General features: G+C 49.9%; 1 protein-coding gene across 3 annotated transcripts in view; it reads left to right on the top strand.

The window, feature by feature from the left end:
- The window catches only part of zzef1 (zinc finger, ZZ-type with EF hand domain 1), a 40,684-nt gene that overhangs the window by 8,567 nt on the left and 16,062 nt on the right, over positions 1-16,055 (top strand). For 2 of the 3 annotated variants that reach the window (XM_079738249.1, XM_079738247.1), the window contains exons 16-41: positions 103-236; positions 317-387; positions 764-878; positions 1,705-1,867; positions 2,466-2,587; positions 2,920-3,042; positions 3,751-3,920; positions 4,262-4,343; positions 4,460-4,661; positions 4,992-5,125; positions 5,502-5,748; positions 6,107-6,186; positions 6,438-6,528; positions 6,639-7,116; positions 7,559-7,723; positions 8,025-8,144; positions 8,784-8,945; positions 9,543-9,675; positions 10,683-10,821; positions 10,987-11,152; positions 11,558-11,820; positions 12,131-12,309; positions 12,711-12,963; positions 13,328-13,641; positions 14,988-15,268; positions 15,614-15,788. In XM_079738249.1, coding sequence (XP_079594375.1) covers positions 103-236; positions 317-387; positions 764-878; positions 1,705-1,867; positions 2,466-2,587; positions 2,920-3,042; positions 3,751-3,920; positions 4,262-4,343; positions 4,460-4,661; positions 4,992-5,125; positions 5,502-5,748; positions 6,107-6,186; positions 6,438-6,528; positions 6,639-7,116; positions 7,559-7,723; positions 8,025-8,144; positions 8,784-8,945; positions 9,543-9,675; positions 10,683-10,821; positions 10,987-11,152; positions 11,558-11,820; positions 12,131-12,309; positions 12,711-12,963; positions 13,328-13,641; positions 14,988-15,268; positions 15,614-15,788 — 4,562 coding nt within the window. The remainder of the gene's footprint in view (positions 1-102; positions 237-316; positions 388-763; positions 879-1,704; positions 1,868-2,465; positions 2,588-2,919; positions 3,043-3,750; positions 3,921-4,261; positions 4,344-4,459; positions 4,662-4,991; positions 5,126-5,501; positions 5,749-6,106; positions 6,187-6,437; positions 6,529-6,638; positions 7,117-7,558; positions 7,724-8,024; positions 8,145-8,783; positions 8,946-9,542; positions 9,676-10,682; positions 10,822-10,986; positions 11,153-11,557; positions 11,821-12,130; positions 12,310-12,710; positions 12,964-13,327; positions 13,642-14,987; positions 15,269-15,613; positions 15,789-16,055) is intronic. The other variant, XM_079738248.1, reaches the window with a different exon arrangement.

Raw genomic sequence — 16,055 nt, 5'->3', positions numbered from 1 at the left:
CATAAGAAGCGAGGTAAACACTGTTTAGAGTCTGCGGTAGGTGTGCGTGCGTGTGTGTGTGTGCTTTTGAGACTCAATGAGTGTGTGTGTGTGTGGTGTCAGTCGTGGACAGGCCTGAGACCGAAGCTCTGGTGGAGAAAGCCCTACGGAGGGAGGCGGTCAAGGCCCTGCTAAGCGGAGCTGCCATCTTCTTCCCAGACAAACACAGCAGGAGAGACAAGCTGTTCCACATGATGGTGAGACACGCCCACCTCTATTCAATGTTGTTGTTATTGTTTATGATGTTGTACTCACGAATTGGCTGACTTTGCCTCAGAAGAACATCACAGAGGACGATCAGCCGGAGTCTGTGAAGGTGACCTTCGAGTCTCTTTGTAATTATTTCAGGTGAGCACTCACTCACTCACTCACTCACTCACATACATACACACATACACACATTTACCAACACGAGCACAGAAACAAAGATGCAAGCTCAACCCCACGCACAAGCACAGCCATCCACACACACACACACACACACACACACACACACACACACACACACACACACACACACACACACACACACACACACACACACACACACACACACACACACACACAAGAACAGAATCTAAGATGCAAGCTAAGACACACACACACACACACACACACACACACACACACACACACACACACACACACACACACACACACACAATGAGTCAGAGTCAGATGACAGCCGGTTGGAGTCTCATGTCTCCTCCTCCTCACCCCCCAGTGACCAGGATCCCAGTGGTCTGCTGCTTCTCCCTCCCAAGGAGGTGTCCACGGACTTCGACATCAGCCCCATCCTGTCTGTCATGGAGACCCTGCTGCTGGTAGCCACCAGGGAGGTAGGGGCCCTTCTTCTTGATGACACACAGACACACAGACACAGAGAGAGATGTATCACACGGTAGAACACATTTAACGAGCAGGCCATGTTCGTAATGTTAAGTAACGAGTGATGTTAATTAACTCTGAAATCTATGGCTCCCTGTTCTGTGTTCCTTCTCCATGTTGCTTTATATCTGGGCTTTGGGGAGTTTTCCCTTGTTCTTTAAGAAGGCTTAGGGCTAGGGGGTGGCGTCGTTAAATGCAGGCATGTGAAGCCATTGAGGCTTTAACTGTGCTAAAGAGCCATACAAATATATATAATGAAACCTATTCAAAATATTATCAGAAACAAAATGTACCTAACTTGACACACCGCGACACATTGACTCAAAACAACCTAGAACAAAATTAAACCTTTCTGCTCCTATTCACCATTACTGTCGTCTGTTTTCCCTGCCCCAACACTAGGATTTGAGGAATTAATCAAATGCGATTTTTTTCGACCAATATTCCGATTGCCATTTAGCATGCAATTTTTCTTTTTAAAGTTCCTTATGTTCTGTATTATTCACTAAACAAGCAATAAATCATTCAAGCAGTCAACCTATAAACTGCAATGTGCTAAGATTAATTGATCCATGAATTGATATAATAACATCTCTATTTAACTATTGAATTGTAAAAGAAAAATATGTACAAATCTTACTGATCTCCAGTCAGTAACTGTAAAAAATATATTATAATACGGGTGTTTTTTTTTGCGCAGCCATTACGATATGCAAATCGCTTTCTATTGCATCGCGATGCCGTTAAGCCCCTGCTCTCTGTGTGTGTGTGTGTCAGTGCGAGGTGATGATGGGCGTTGTGAGCGGAGGGCCCAGCCGGACCGTGCTCCTCTCCCTGTTCTGGGCCCTGCAGGGCAGCCTGCTCTCCTGGTGCTACCTGCAGCTCAAGGCCGACGCCACCGCCACGGGCGCCCAGCTGGCCCGGGACATCGTGGTCAAATGTAAGACGTCTCGGCCTTGTCCACGCAGAGGTTTGGCGGAGGGTTCAAGCCGGGGCAGGGAGTTAGGTTTAGAGCGCATGCTGACGTTATGAGCCGGCTCGTCAGGACGCTGCAGAAGGGACGCAGAGAATGGTTTTGGTTATTAAGCACGAAGCATTCAGAGGGGGAATTTCGGCTCATATTTGTTGCGAGAAAAGAAATGTAGATGTAATATTTGACATAGCGCGAATACAACAAGGCTGTGTTTAACCTCTTGCCTCTAATAGGACTCAAGTCTAATTTGGACATTACATTTTTTTCTGTGTCCGTCCTGACAAGGCCTTGGGCTTTGGGCTTTAAACAAATAATAAGGGTTGAGAAACATCCATTAGTCAAATGTCTAGAGGAAATGCATAGTGGGGGTTGTAGCAGCAGTGCTCCTAGTGAATCCTTTTAAAAGGCTGTCCTGAACAGAGAAGTCCATTGCAGTCACTGGGTGACCCTGCGTTAGTGTACATATAATCGCAAAAACCTTTGTGTTTCTTTCTCTTAACCCCGGGATAAATGGAGTGGTCTAACCATGTTGTCCCGGCTCCCCTTGCCCCTCTCTCCTCCCCAGACGTTAACCAGTTCCTGGGGAGCGCTCAGGGCGCTCTGGCCTCCTTGCTGGAGCGCTACAGCGGAGCTGAGATCACAGAGAAACTGTCCAGCTCCATCCTGGCCACAGTCACCCGACAACTGGTAACTCCTTCATCCATCCCTTCATTCATTTATTCGTCCATTCGTTTGATGTGTTTTCTTTTTAGAATTTGAACACGTGTTGCGTTTCTAATCTATAATCTGTATGACTTTTTAGTTCATGTCGTGTTTTTTATTTATCTATTAATCGTTAAGTCATCATATTCACATATGGCACGGTTCATTTGATCATTCCTATCATAATTCCTGTAATGTCGTATTCTTCAGTCATCTTTTAATATTTTAACAAATTTTCGCCACAAGGCGTGGCGCATGTTATCCTTCACATAATTCACGTACCGAGTGGGTGCTGCTGTGTCTCCATCTCCTCCCAGATGATCTTCCTGCTGGAGCTGTGCTCCTTGGATATTCCTCACAGTGTGTTGCTGAAGAGCTTCTCTTCGCTGGTGGAGCTGCTCAAAAACCTGTCCAGCGACACCGGAGACATCTTCTCAAAGGTGAGGCTCAGTCCCCGGTCTCTGGACCGGGGACTGAGTGAGAACGCCCCTACACTGAATGACGTGATGTTTGACCCCATGTGATATGGGTTTATGGTTCCATCTTACCGTGGTGCTGTTTGTGATAACTACATCACCTCTTGTGGTGAAATTTGAAAACCTTTCCATGTTCAAATGATAATACTACTCGCTATGCGTTTTATTGCCAGCTAAGTTCGCATATTCTGGGATGTTCTCTTACGTTGGCGCAGTGAAGTATAAAGCGATACAAAAAGCAACAAAGTCCAAAGTCAAAGTGTTGTCATTTGTGGAGAAAAACGTCATTGAACAGGACATTAAATTAATCAATCACCGGGTAGAGCGCATACCATATAGGCTCAGTCCTGAACTCAGCGACCCTGGTTCGAATCCTGCCCCTGGTCATTTGCAGCATGTCGTCCCCTCTAGCTCCCATGCCTTCCTCTCTAGCACTCTAAAATAAAGCATAAAAATGCAAAAAAAAAAATCAAAAAACTAAAATACATATATATCAAATGTAATCAGGAATATAGAAGTGTTTTTGTAATTTAAGAGTGTGTCGCCGGGAATGGGGGGGGGGGGGGGGGGGGGGGCATAATGGTGGATGCCCCGATGATGACGAGGCATTGGAGAGGACGATCTGATTGGGTGAAAGGATTGTAAAGATGGCGTTTCCTCGGACGACACCAGGTGGACCAGGAGAGCTGCCTGCAGCCCCAGCAGCCCGTGGTGCTGAGGGCCTGGAACATGGAGTCCCCGCACAACTACGAGAACAGCCGTCATGAGACCACCATCTTCTGCTGCCCGGGGGCCACCTCCTTCGTGGTGGAGTTTGACGAGCGCTGCCAGACCGAGAAGAGGTGGGTGGGTGGGTGGGGGAGACTTATATACCATGTGACCCCCTGTGGAGCTGGATCCACACCGAGGGTGTCGGTGTGGATCTAGTACTAGTACTTTTTGTGTCATGAAGAGCAGTGTTGTTGTTCTAGTTTAGTATCATTATTATATAATTGAATGGGGGTTTGAATCCCAGCTGAAAGGTTCTTGTTTCGATCCCCATGTCCACGTTCTACCTGAAGGCATCCTTGAGCAAGATGCCCTCGCCTCGGTCTTCTAAATAAGTTAAAAGTCGTATGGTTACTGTTGTATTGTTATTTTTACGATTGTTATTAAATGTGGAGTTTGTGTTGAAAATGTGCAGATACGACTACCTGGAGTTCACCGACGCCAGGGGCGGGAAAGTGCGCTACGACACGAAGATCGGCACGGAGAAGTGGCCAAAGGTGGGATCACAGACACAGCCATCTTTTCCCCGAGAGACAACTTCATTACGCAAGGAGTTGTCGTTTGAATACACGGCCCTTGGCACTCACATGCTTTTATTTTGGTATTTCGTCAGAAGGTGACGTTTGACGCAGGCCCTCAGCTCCAGTTCCTCTTCCACTCGGACAGCAGCAACAACGAGTGGGGGTACAAGTTCAGCGTGACCGCCCAGGGCCTGCCCGACATCACCGTCTCCTGGATGTCTGACGTCCAGCTGCTGGTGGCTCGACTCATGGGCCGTCTGGCCTCCAGAGCCTTGGCCCTCAAGTCCCCTCACGGTACGCGCTTTTATTTTGACACTTTGATTTGTTACTGGAATGGGATCCCTATGGTCATTTGGGAAAGGTATGTTCAAAGCAATAGTTTGTTTTGTCTTCGTTGTTAATGTCACGTGCGCGTAGAAAATCAGTCATTTCCTTTTGTCAAGCGTTGTAGAACTAGCTTTTCTCTGTGGGTTTTTCCGTTTTCAAATTCTAGACTGAATAAAATATATAAAATAAAAGATGTGTGTTTCTCCTTCCTCTTAATTTTTTACCAACGCCCGGGCCTCAGTTAGAGACCTGCCATTGCTGGGTTTGTTTAACATTGGATGACGGATGTTCTTTCAGAGATCCGCAGTGTGAAGGAGCTGCCTCCAGGGAAGATGGCCCACGTGCAGTCGTCTCCTCTGTGGAAACCCATCCTCAGACACGGAGCGTGCGATGCCAGGGACACGCCCCAAAACAACACACCCTCCAACCTGGTACGAGCCAGAACTGTGCATCATGGGTGGATGTATCCGGTTGTCTTTATCAAAAGCCCTGTCAGCCATTCTATGTAACGTGGATGTCAGTATTTTTCAGGTTTGAGAGAGATCACAACAGGAACAAGAAAATACTTTTCTAGACGTTTACATTGTAAAGATTTAGTGTCGCCTCTGTCTTGCTTTTTCATCATCAAAATGTGATTCATAGAGCCGTTATTATTTATCAAAACCAAAATGTGTGGTTTTGAGCCCTCCTAAGGACACTTCACTTGTCTTGCACTCCTTCATTTAGAAGTTCTCTCATCCAGCATGATTCCTTCAATGAGAAGGTTTCTCCAGTATTGGTGTTTTGAATCATCTCTCCCCCCCCCAGAGCCCCACCAGCACCAGTCCGGTGGACGAGTTCCCCCGCTTCTTGGAGGACCTGGCTCGATGGAACCCCAACCTGGAGCCCAACGAGGGCCCGGCTGAGCCAATGAGGACCCTGATGCTGTCCTGCAGGCGGCCCCCCTTCAGGAACGACATTGCGGCGGGGTCAAAGGTCGACCAGGCGGTGAACGCCATCTGGGCCGCCATGGTGTACCACACGCCGGCCCTGCACCAGGCACTCAAGACCCACGGTAACCAGTCGAACCCGACGTCACGTTTACATTTACATTCAGGGCGTTACCCTTACAAAAAGCACATTAGTCAGAAGAAAGAGAAACAACAATATATCGCTGTTGGTACAGTAAGGGTGGTCATAGAAACAAGTGCCAAGCACACAACTGCTAGGCTAACCCATTCCCCGGATGAAACAAAGATAGCCAGGTGTAGATGCTGCACAAGGTTAAGTACAAATCAAGTGCCAGGACGTATAACATACAGTAAATACCTACATTAAGTGCCAGTGACATAGTTATTCCCCCCCTCGCAAAGTATGATGTATAACGTTAATAAACCAACATAGTTTTCCCTGTTTTCCCCCTGAATCCCCAGTGGCTCAGGGCTACAAGTCGTCGCTGAGCGAAGACTTTGTCCAGGTCTACACCCTGGCCGACGGAATCAGGACGTGGATGGTGGGTGTCCTTGGGACAACTTTAACCACAACTCTGCACGTCTTTCCACACCAGAAAAGATACACATATATGCATTGTCGTGTTGTTTGACCTATAACTGAATATTGAATATCTGCTATTTATATACAGCCTACGCACATGTCACATGGTAACATTTCCCCTGGCCCCCGTCACATGCTTTCCTCTGCATGATCATGGTGGAGACTGTGTCGACGGTGAGCTCTGACAGCCGTTTGTTTCTGTTGGCTCAGCTGGAGATGAAGCAGAGGCACCTCGTCAGCAAGATGAACGCTCCCGACGACAAGGAAGGGGCTCCGGAAGAGGTCACCATGGAGGCGCTGGGTGAGATCTATGGTTCTAAAGTGCGTTGTCCCATAGTAGTCGGTGCCGACGGACTCTGTCGCTCACCACAACCCTCCCGCCCCCCTATGTCCCGTCCCCCCGTCCCCCAGCCGAGATGTGCATCCAGAAGAGCCTCTTGCTGCTGAGGTTCCCCCCCAGCGGCTCCTCCGGCCAGGACGGTGACCCCTCCGGGCCAGTAGAGGGCAGCAGCGCTCCGCTCCTGCCCCGCTCCTGCTCGGTCTCGGAGGGGGACTTCCAGCCCACTACCTCCCCGGTCGCTGCTACTGCCCCCCTGGCCCAGGCCGCTGAGCCCCCCTCGGAGAGCGAGGCCGGGACAGCCCCGGAGCAGGGACAGCAGAACCAGACGGCGGCAGACGCCGGCCTCTCGTCCCAGACGGCGGAGCCGCCGGGCCCGCCGTCTGCCTCCTCCGTGCCGCGCAGGCCCATCAGGCGGGGTCTGGGCCGCGTCCGCCTGCTGTCGTACCGCTCGGTGGAAGAGCCCCGCACGGTGCTCTCGACCAGGGAGCGCTACCCCATCCTCAAGCACCTGCTGAACTTCATGAAGGACCAGGCCCTCACCACCGCCAGGTGACTACTGGAGGGAGGAGGGCCGCGGGGATCTGCAGCTTGTTTGTTTGGGTTTCCGATACCATATTTAGACGGGGAGAAAAAAAGGAATCTTTACGCTGATATCCTACACACTTATTGGTGTGTAATAGCTTAAATAAATAAATGTGTTATCTCTTTACTTTACTCATTTATTTAAATTTTGGTATTTAACTTTGCTTTTGTTGGTCCATCAGGACAGGGAGCAACAAAGCTGAGAATTATAGATATGGTATCAAATGTGGATTCGACAGTGCTACCTTCTATTCGCCTTTTGAATAAAAGCAGAATAGACACCTGTCTCTCTTTATCGGTGCATTTTATTCCTCCTGCTCTAAGTGTTCAGGTCGGTTGTCCTACTCCTCCAGAGTCTATCCAGGCCAGGCACTGACGCCTGTGTGTGTGTTCCATGTCCCCTGCGCAGCGTCCTGCAGACCCTGGCCCTGAACAAGGCCCAGGCGCGGAGCGTGTGTCGGGTGCTGGAGTCGGTCCAGCAGGGCCTCCTCTCCCTGGGGAAGCCTCACCTCTTCCAGGCCCCCTGCATCCTCTTCCTGCAGGAGCTGCTGGCCTGCCAGAAAGACTTCAACGGGTATTGATACTTTGGATTTATTTTATTGTATGCAATCAACTGAACAGGTTTATCGGTGAGTTCAGGGATGTTTCAATATCATTGACAATGTGTTGCCCCTTTTTGTCTAATTCTAATGCTTTATAAAGCATGACAATATATGTATTTTCATTTTCATAATCGGCATAAATCTAAAACCCTGCCCCTACTACTGATATTGTCATTCCACCAATCACAAGCTGATTTGATTATTATTAATATTTTTCAACCATTAACGTTCGTCGGCTTGAACTCCTTCTACCAATCGCTGGCGGCTCCCCAGGTACTTCTCCCAGTTGTCGGGCAGCGGGCAGGAGCTTCGGGGCGAGGTGCGGCGCTCCTACCACCAGCTGGTGCTCATGCTGGTGGAGGCGGTGCAGGGCTTCAGCGGCCTCAATGAGAAGTAAGACCTGCTTTGAGTCATGTCTGTGGACCACGTTTCAGAACGAGGCACTTTTAAGGGGGTACAAAGCCTTTTTTGCAACAGCGAGTCAAATCTTCTACAGAGAAAAGCGTGTACTCGGGCCACATTAGTATTACAGTTGGCCTCACAGGGAACCAGACCTTCTGGCTTGTATTCAAGGCGTCATCGTGTTTTCTAATAACTTAAAGGTGAAGTGGTTATACCCCGTTACGAGTACAATTCAGTGCTATCATCTTTCCTAAATGATGTCATCGTCTACGACCGCATCGAGTAGCCAACTGGGATGAGGTTCCTGGATAGATTTATAAATTGTGTTAGGTTATTAAGTGTGAAACACTTCAGGTCATAGTTTACAATTAAGATGGCGATTATGATCCCTAGAGCCATTTTCCCGTTCTGGGCTACTGTAGAAACAACTGCCGGCTCGCCAATCAAAACGTACTAATGAACATCACGTTCTATTTCCGCCGTGTCAGGTCGTCTAGATGCCATCAAATACTGCCTCTTCACCATTTCTGATCTTGAAGCTACAACCTCAAAGAATATAACCAATACCATATGAAATGTATCCATATGTAATTGTCTGTGTGTGTGTAACCCTCCCCCTCCCCACCCCAGGGCATTGCTGCCAGCCCTGTCCTGTGTGCAGACCTGCCTGCTACACCTGCTGGACATGAGCTGGGAGCCCCAGGACCTCTCCCTCTTCCTGGACATCAAGCTGCCCGACCTGCTCCTCAACATGTCCCAGGAGAACATCAGCGTCCATGACATCGCTATAAGGTGCGACCCCGGTGGCGTTTTGGGGTGAACTATGGCGCCACCTAGTGGAGTGGAGGGGCTCTGCTCTTCTTAATATAGGCCGTCACATGTCTGGATTGTAAAATTTGATTAGATACAACTTTATTAACCCCCCCCCCCTAGGAGACATTTAGTTCGTTGCAACAGCCCAGCAGCAGTTGAAAAACACAAAACAATAAAATATAAATACTAATGCAAACAAAAATAGACGCTTAGGTAAATACTGAAGTGAGGACAAGACAAACACAACAAACAACAACAAACAGGGCAAACAAAAAAGACAGTATAAACAATATAAATTTTAACTTTTAATTGTAACTTTTAAAAGTCGATTTTTCAGGAAGCATGAACTGACAGAACTAGAAAGATGGGAAACCTTGAAAACCCATCGTTAAATCTCAGCTTGTTGGTCAAGCCATGTATTCATTTGATTTATAAAAACACAAAGTGCAAATGCTGACATTGGTCGACTTACAACCAATCTAAAGTATAATCACATGTCGACGCAAATGACCGCAACGAGAGCCATGATTGGCTTGTCCTCTGCCGTCCTCACTCCTGTTCCCCCCCCCTCGGCAGCCAATGGACGGAGGAGGACGAGATCGCCGTCTACAAGAAGAACCAGGAGTGGATGGACGAGTGCGTGGACGGGATGTTCGAGAAGTGGTACGACAAGATCGGGGAGGAGGGCTCCGTGGAGGACCGGAGGAAGGTAGGACAGAGTTCATGAAGGTCACCATAAGCATGAGGGAGGGAGGGGCCGGGGGATGGCTCTTTAAAGACCTGAAAATACACTTGCTCCAGGGCATTGCCTGACCGCCCCATTTTATAAAGGAAGAAGGAAAAGTTACTCGTGAGTGAGGTTATCCTTTAGGCTGAAAATAAGTCAGAAACTTTGAGAAAGCGAGACAAGTAAATTGGAACTGCTTGATAGAATCTGAACTCTGAGTTAAAAAGGCCTGTCTCAAGATATCGTTATTCTCCAAACGCAGCATGTAAAAGATCAATAACTCTTTGAAGCAGCCATGCTGTTTACGTCTGTTCAGGAGATTAACCGCGGCCCTAAGCTTGTGTTTACAGAGCAGGTGTCGCCACCAAACCCAAACAATAGCTTGCGGACACGGCTGGAGTCAGCGGTAAATATTGGAGGGAGGGAAACCAGGATGTTCTGGACAAGCGAACAAGACAAATATTGACCGCAACATTCCCTCGTATCGCTCCATAGGGTGTGTGGTGAACACACCTGAGGACCAGGAGAAGTCTCGTGGTTGGCATTCCTGACTCCCAGATGGAAGGTTCTGTGTTTGAACCCCCAATGTCCGCAGTCTAACCTTGAGCAAGATGCCCATCCTCCTATGTGTTCCTAAGGACTAGCATCCAAAAATGTACTTTAATTCAGATATAGATCGAATCCTCTAAGATGCTAATTAGTAATGGTTTAACGCAATGTTTCTCAAACTATTTTGCATACCTTACCCCCTCTTAAAAAAATAAAATTATCCGTTTCAGCAGAATCTTTTTTTTTTGGAGGGAATATAATCTAAAATCGACACGAATATTAAAAATGTATATGCATAATTTTTGGTGAGCATGAACAGGGGAGGTGCAAATACTTTGGGGTGAGTGAACAACACAGACCTCGCCTCAGTGCCCCTGGGCGGTACGCGTACCCCCACTTGAGAACCCCTGGTCGAACGTGTTCGCCCCTCTGCCTTGCAGATGCACCGGTTCATAGCGCGCTACTGCGACCTGCTGAACGTGGTGATCTCCTGCGACGGCTGTGAGCGCATCGCCCCGTGGCACCGCTACCGCTGCCTGCAGTGCATGGACATGGACCTCTGCAAGACCTGCTTCCTAAGTGAGACGCCCGCATCGAACACCTCACACGACCACAAGAACACAAAGTAGCCCTGACTCGCCCGTCGCTCACTGGTATGTGTGGTGTGCTAACCCCTCTTCTGTACCTTTTCTTTCTGCCTTGTTTGGTCTGGTGTGGCCCGGTCCGTCCCTCTGGAACGTCCAGGTGGAGCCAAGCCCGAGGGCCATGAGGATGACCACGAGATGGTCAACATGGAGTATGCCTGCGACCACTGCCAGGGCCTCATCGTGGGCAGCAGGATCAACTGCAACGTGTGCGAGGACTTTGACCTGTGCTTTGGCTGCTACAACGCCAAGAAGTACCCAGACAGGTGAAGGGACATACACGCCTACTGTAGAGGGATGTCTGAGGCTGCATGCCTGTCTGTCAATACAAGCCATGATAGCCTGCTAGTGACTTGGCCGTTTGATTCCCAGGTGAAAGGTATTCGAATAAGTACATTTGTAAAAATAAAACGGGGGGTTATTTTACGGGTACAGGGCACATCAATGAACAGTAAAAGAAATACAAGATATTAACATGCTGAGGAGATTAGCAGTTTCTTAGGCAGGTAAAGAAGTCTGAATCATTAGAAGTGACAATATCCAAATATAAATATACCAAAACATAGGTAGAATAAGTTAAAATACACTGTGCACCATGTCATGTTAAAAGCGATCACCTACCTGCAGCAACGTAGTCACAACAAACTCCCCCCCCCTCCCTTTACCTCCAGCCACCTGCCCACCCACCGGATCACCGTGTTCCCAATGGTGACCATCCGCATCAGCGACCGCCACCGGCTGATCCAGCCCTACATCCACAACTACTCGTGGCTGCTGTTCGCCGCCCTGGCCCTCTACACCTCGGCCCTGGCCAGCGAGAGGCAGCTGGACGGGGAGCCCCTGAAGACCGGCAGCCTGGACCAGGCCCTGGCCCTACAGGGCCGCTGCTCCCAGCTCATCACCAAGTGCCTGCTGAAGGGACAAGACGCCAAAGGTCAGGGGTCAAGCGGTCCCGAGCAAAGTGGATGGCGTGTAGCAAAGTGTGGGTTTTATGGCCCCTAGGTTTTTGTTATGCTAGCAACGTACAGGAAGATGCACCGACGGTACTAGTTGGATTCACAATTTAAGAGTTTGCTTTTATTTTGCCGTGTCAAATAACGCGTTATTGTGAAAGCAGAAGAGGCTGTTGGACTCCAGATTCATGTTTTCCCCCTCGTCCACCCAATCATGTCTTGTCGTGCGCTAACACGGACCAACGCGTTATAATACGACGTGTTTCCTGACCTCTCCCATCGTCCCCTCAGGCCTGCGCTCGTCGGCCTTGCTCGCCTTGCTGTCCTCCAACGAGACGACGTCCGACAGCGAGCTTGGCCCCAACTCCCCGGAGTCGTCGCGCGAGCTCAGCACCGCCGACAACACCGACAACTCCTCCCTCCCCGGGAGCACGGCCGCCGTCTGCTCGCCCACCTCCCCCCGGGACACGGTGAGCAGCGGCCATCTTTGTTGTTGTCGTTGTTGGATTGGTAGTGTTGTTCTTTTTTTCCCTCCTGTTTTTGCTCCCCCTGATTGTAACTATTATATGATGGTGAATATCGATAGCGTTATCTTTAATATCAGGATTGAAAGTAGTATCACATTTTCGGTAGTTACTGGTTGTACTCCTGCTTTAATTACCACACCCTTCAATACAGTAATCAATAGTTGGATTGATTATAGTAATTACGAGTCAGATTGCTTTTACAATGGGATGTGGCATCCATAAGCATATTGCGATTCATGTGATCTCATCTCTCTTATAACTATCGTCATGACAACACAGCGTTTATACCCCATTATGGCTCAGCTTTAACATCCTCTCTCCTCCTCCCTGTTCTTCCCTCCCAGAGTAAAACCTCAGGGAAGAAATCCAGCTCCAGAGAGGTGGTCCCCCAGACCCCCGCAGTGGCCCCGGAACCCCCAGCCAAGACCACCCCCACCACTAACCCCACCCTCACCACTGCTGACTCCTCAACCCCGCCAGGCCCCGGGGCCGACCCCAAAGGGAGGAGGCTGGTGGAGCAGGACACGCTGGACTCGGCCACCCTCAGCCAGACCCCCTCCGTCTCCAGCGAGGACCCCCTCTCTCCCGTAGTCCGACGTGAGTGTCTGCGCTAGTGGTCCCCGATGGGGTCTTTCAGCGTTACGTCAATGAAACGCTGAAAACTGTGTCGGTCAAATCGCTATAGGAGACAATGCTGTTTGATATTTTAAAATGAATAACCCTGTCCATAATGAGAATACGTTTGGGCTACATAGAAGTAGTTTGAAATGTCACATTGTATTGGACACGTCTATTCACAAGCACTCATTGGATTTTATATCCACTTTGTTTATTAAGATCACGTATAAGGAAAGGTAGCTGTTGTGTTACGCGGTTGATTCAGGTTGTCCCGTCTTATGATCTGATCCGTCGTGGAATAGTGTTGTTTGATATCGATCCCGATGTCCTCGACCACCCGCAGCGTCGGAGCCGACGAGTCTGGGCGTGGCCGCGTCTCCAGCGTCGGAGCCGACGGGCCTGGCCGTGGCCGCGTCTCCAGCGTCGGAGGCGACGGGTCTGGGCGTGGCCGCGTCGGAGGCGTCGGAGGCGACGGGTCTGGCCGTGGCCACGTCGGAGGCGTCGGAGGCGACGGGTCTGGCCGTGGCCGCGTCGGAGGCGGGCAAGGAGCAGGCGGAGCGGCTGAGCCAGGCGCCGCGCCAGGACCACGTGTTCTCTGACTGCTCCCGGGAGAGGATCCTGGGCCTGCTGGCCGCCATGTTGCCCCCAGCCAAGCCGGTAGGAGCAGCTGTTCACACAGCCGACGCCGGTGGGACGGGGACCGGGGGGGATTGCCGTGCTGTACTGGTAGTTACAAGGAGCCTTGGAAGAATATGTAGAATTTAAAACACAACCAAGTGTAAAGTACATGCTACTTCCGCTGAACTTGAAAAATATAATAAAATCAAATGTTGGAAGCCAAGAAAGCCAAGAAAAACAATATGCATAATAATAAAATGAACTAGTTTTCTTTCCGATTGTTCAATCGGCGGCTATGCCAATAATGACTTTGGCCCAGAGAATTGTTTGCCAATCTGTGGCTCAGAAATGTCCCAGTCGTCAAATGAACGAGCTGATTTGAACGCAGAATCTGCTAATCCCTGTCTCTGTCTGTCTGTCTGTCTGTCTGTCTGTCTGTCTGTCTGTCTGTCTGTCTGTCTGTCTGTCTGTCTCCGTCCCTGTCTCTGTCTGTCTCTCTGCCTGTCTCCGTCCCTGTCTCTGTCTGTCTCTCTGCCTGTCTCTCTGTCTGTCTGTCTCTCTGCCTGTCTCTCTGTCTCTGTCTCTCTCTCTGCCTGTCTCTCTGTCTGTCTGTCTGTCTGTCTCTCTCCGTCCCTGTCTCTGTCTGTCTCTCTGCCTGTCTCTCTTTCTCTGTCTGTCTCTGTGCCTGTCTGTCTGTCTCTGCCTGTCTGTCTGCCTGTCTCTCTGTCTGTCTCTCTGTCTGCCTGTCTCTCTGTCTCTGTCTGTCTCTCTCTCTGTCTGTCTCTGTCTGTCTCTCTGCCTGTCTCTCTGTCTGTCTCTCTCTCTGTCTGTCTCTCTGCCTGTCTCTCTGTCTCTGTCTGTCTCTCTGCCTGTCTCTCTGTCTCTATCTGTCTCTCTGCCTGTCTCTCTGTCTCTGTCTGTCTCTGCCTGTCTCTATGTCTGTCTCTCTGCCTGTCTCTATGTCTGTCTCTCTGCCTGTCTCTCTGTCTCTGTCTGTCTCTCTGTCTGTCTCCCTGCGATCCCCGTCTCTGTATCCATCCCCGTCTCCCTCTCTCCCTCTCCCTCTGTCTGTCTCTCTGTGGGCCTCTCTCTCTCTGTTTCTCTGTGGGCCTCTCTCTCTCTGTCTGTCTGTCTCTCTGCCTGTCTCTCTGTCTGTCTCTCTCTGTCTGTCTCTCTGCCTGTCTCTCTGTCTCTGTCTGTCTCTCTGTTTGTCTCTCTGTCTGTCTCCCTGCGGTCCCCGTCTCTATATCCATCCCCGTCTCCCTCCCTCCCTCTGTCTGTCTCTGTGGGCCTCTCTCCCTCTGTCTGTCTCTGTGGGCCTCTCTCTCTCTGTCTCTCTGTGGGCCTCTCTCTCTCGGTCTCCCTCCCTCCCTCCCTCCCTCCAGGGGAGCGGTCTGTCCCTGCCCAGCCTGAGCTCCATCCTGCCCCAGCTCTTCCGGGTGGTGGTGTCCAACGCGGGCTGCCTGGACGAGACGTACCACCTGACCCTGGGGCTGCTGGGCCAGCTGCTGCTGAGGATCCCCCCGGCGGAGGCGGACGGCGCCGTGGGCGAGGCCCTGGCCGACAAGTACGAGCTGCTGGCCCAGCTGGAGGCGGCCGGCAACGAGACCCCCGGCTGGAAGACCACCCAGCTGCTCTTCTGCCTGGGTGCCGTCTGCCTGGACAGGTGAGGAGGAGGGGAGATGTGTGTGTGTGGGGGGGGGGGGGGTAAAAAAAAAAAAAACATACTTTTTTTTTTTTACTTACTCTTTTTTTTATTTATATAGGTGTTTTTTTGTGTAGATATTTTTAAGTCATGGTATTTTTATTTGTGTAGGTTTTTTATTTATTTGTGTGGGTATTTCTTACCAATGTAGTTCTTTTTAGGTCAGGGTATTTTTGGTTTATTTGCTGAGGTTCCTTGACGTATAACTCATTGTGATGTATCCGTAACATCATGTATCCCAATCCTCCCTTTAGGGTTATATTGTTGAAGTTGTGGCGTTTAATCCACGCTATTCCTTTTTTGCAGTCGCATCGGCCTGGACTGGGCGTGCTCGGTGGCAGACATCCTGCGCGGTCTGAACGCGTGTCCCCAGTGGAGCCTGGTCATCGCCGCCTTCACCGACCACTGCGTTCAGCAGCTGCCTCACTCGCTCCGACGCACCAACCTGTTCACCCTGCTGGTGCTGGTGGGCTTCCCCGAGGTACGCACACACACCCCCTCTCATCAGGATAATATAGAATAATATCACCTTTTATTTGTAAAGTGTACAGTTTACGCAGATTAAAGTTATCATAGTATCATAAAAGCAGTGTTTGCAATAACGCCGTTTAAAATAACGGCGTTAGGTAACGCCGTTATTTTTTCAGTAACAGGGTAATCGAACTAATTCCTGTTTACTATGAATTGATTGAATAAGCTGCGTAATCCGAACGCACACCTGGCTCCAAACACAAACTTCTAGTAAGGA

The sequence above is a fragment of the Pollachius pollachius genome (genome assembly GCF_949987615.1).
Source record: "Pollachius pollachius genome assembly, chromosome: 6".
NCBI lineage: Eukaryota > Metazoa > Chordata > Actinopteri > Gadiformes > Gadidae > Pollachius > Pollachius pollachius.
The sequence above is the reverse complement of the archived record's forward strand: the minus strand, read 5'-3'. Positions and strand labels throughout refer to the sequence as shown.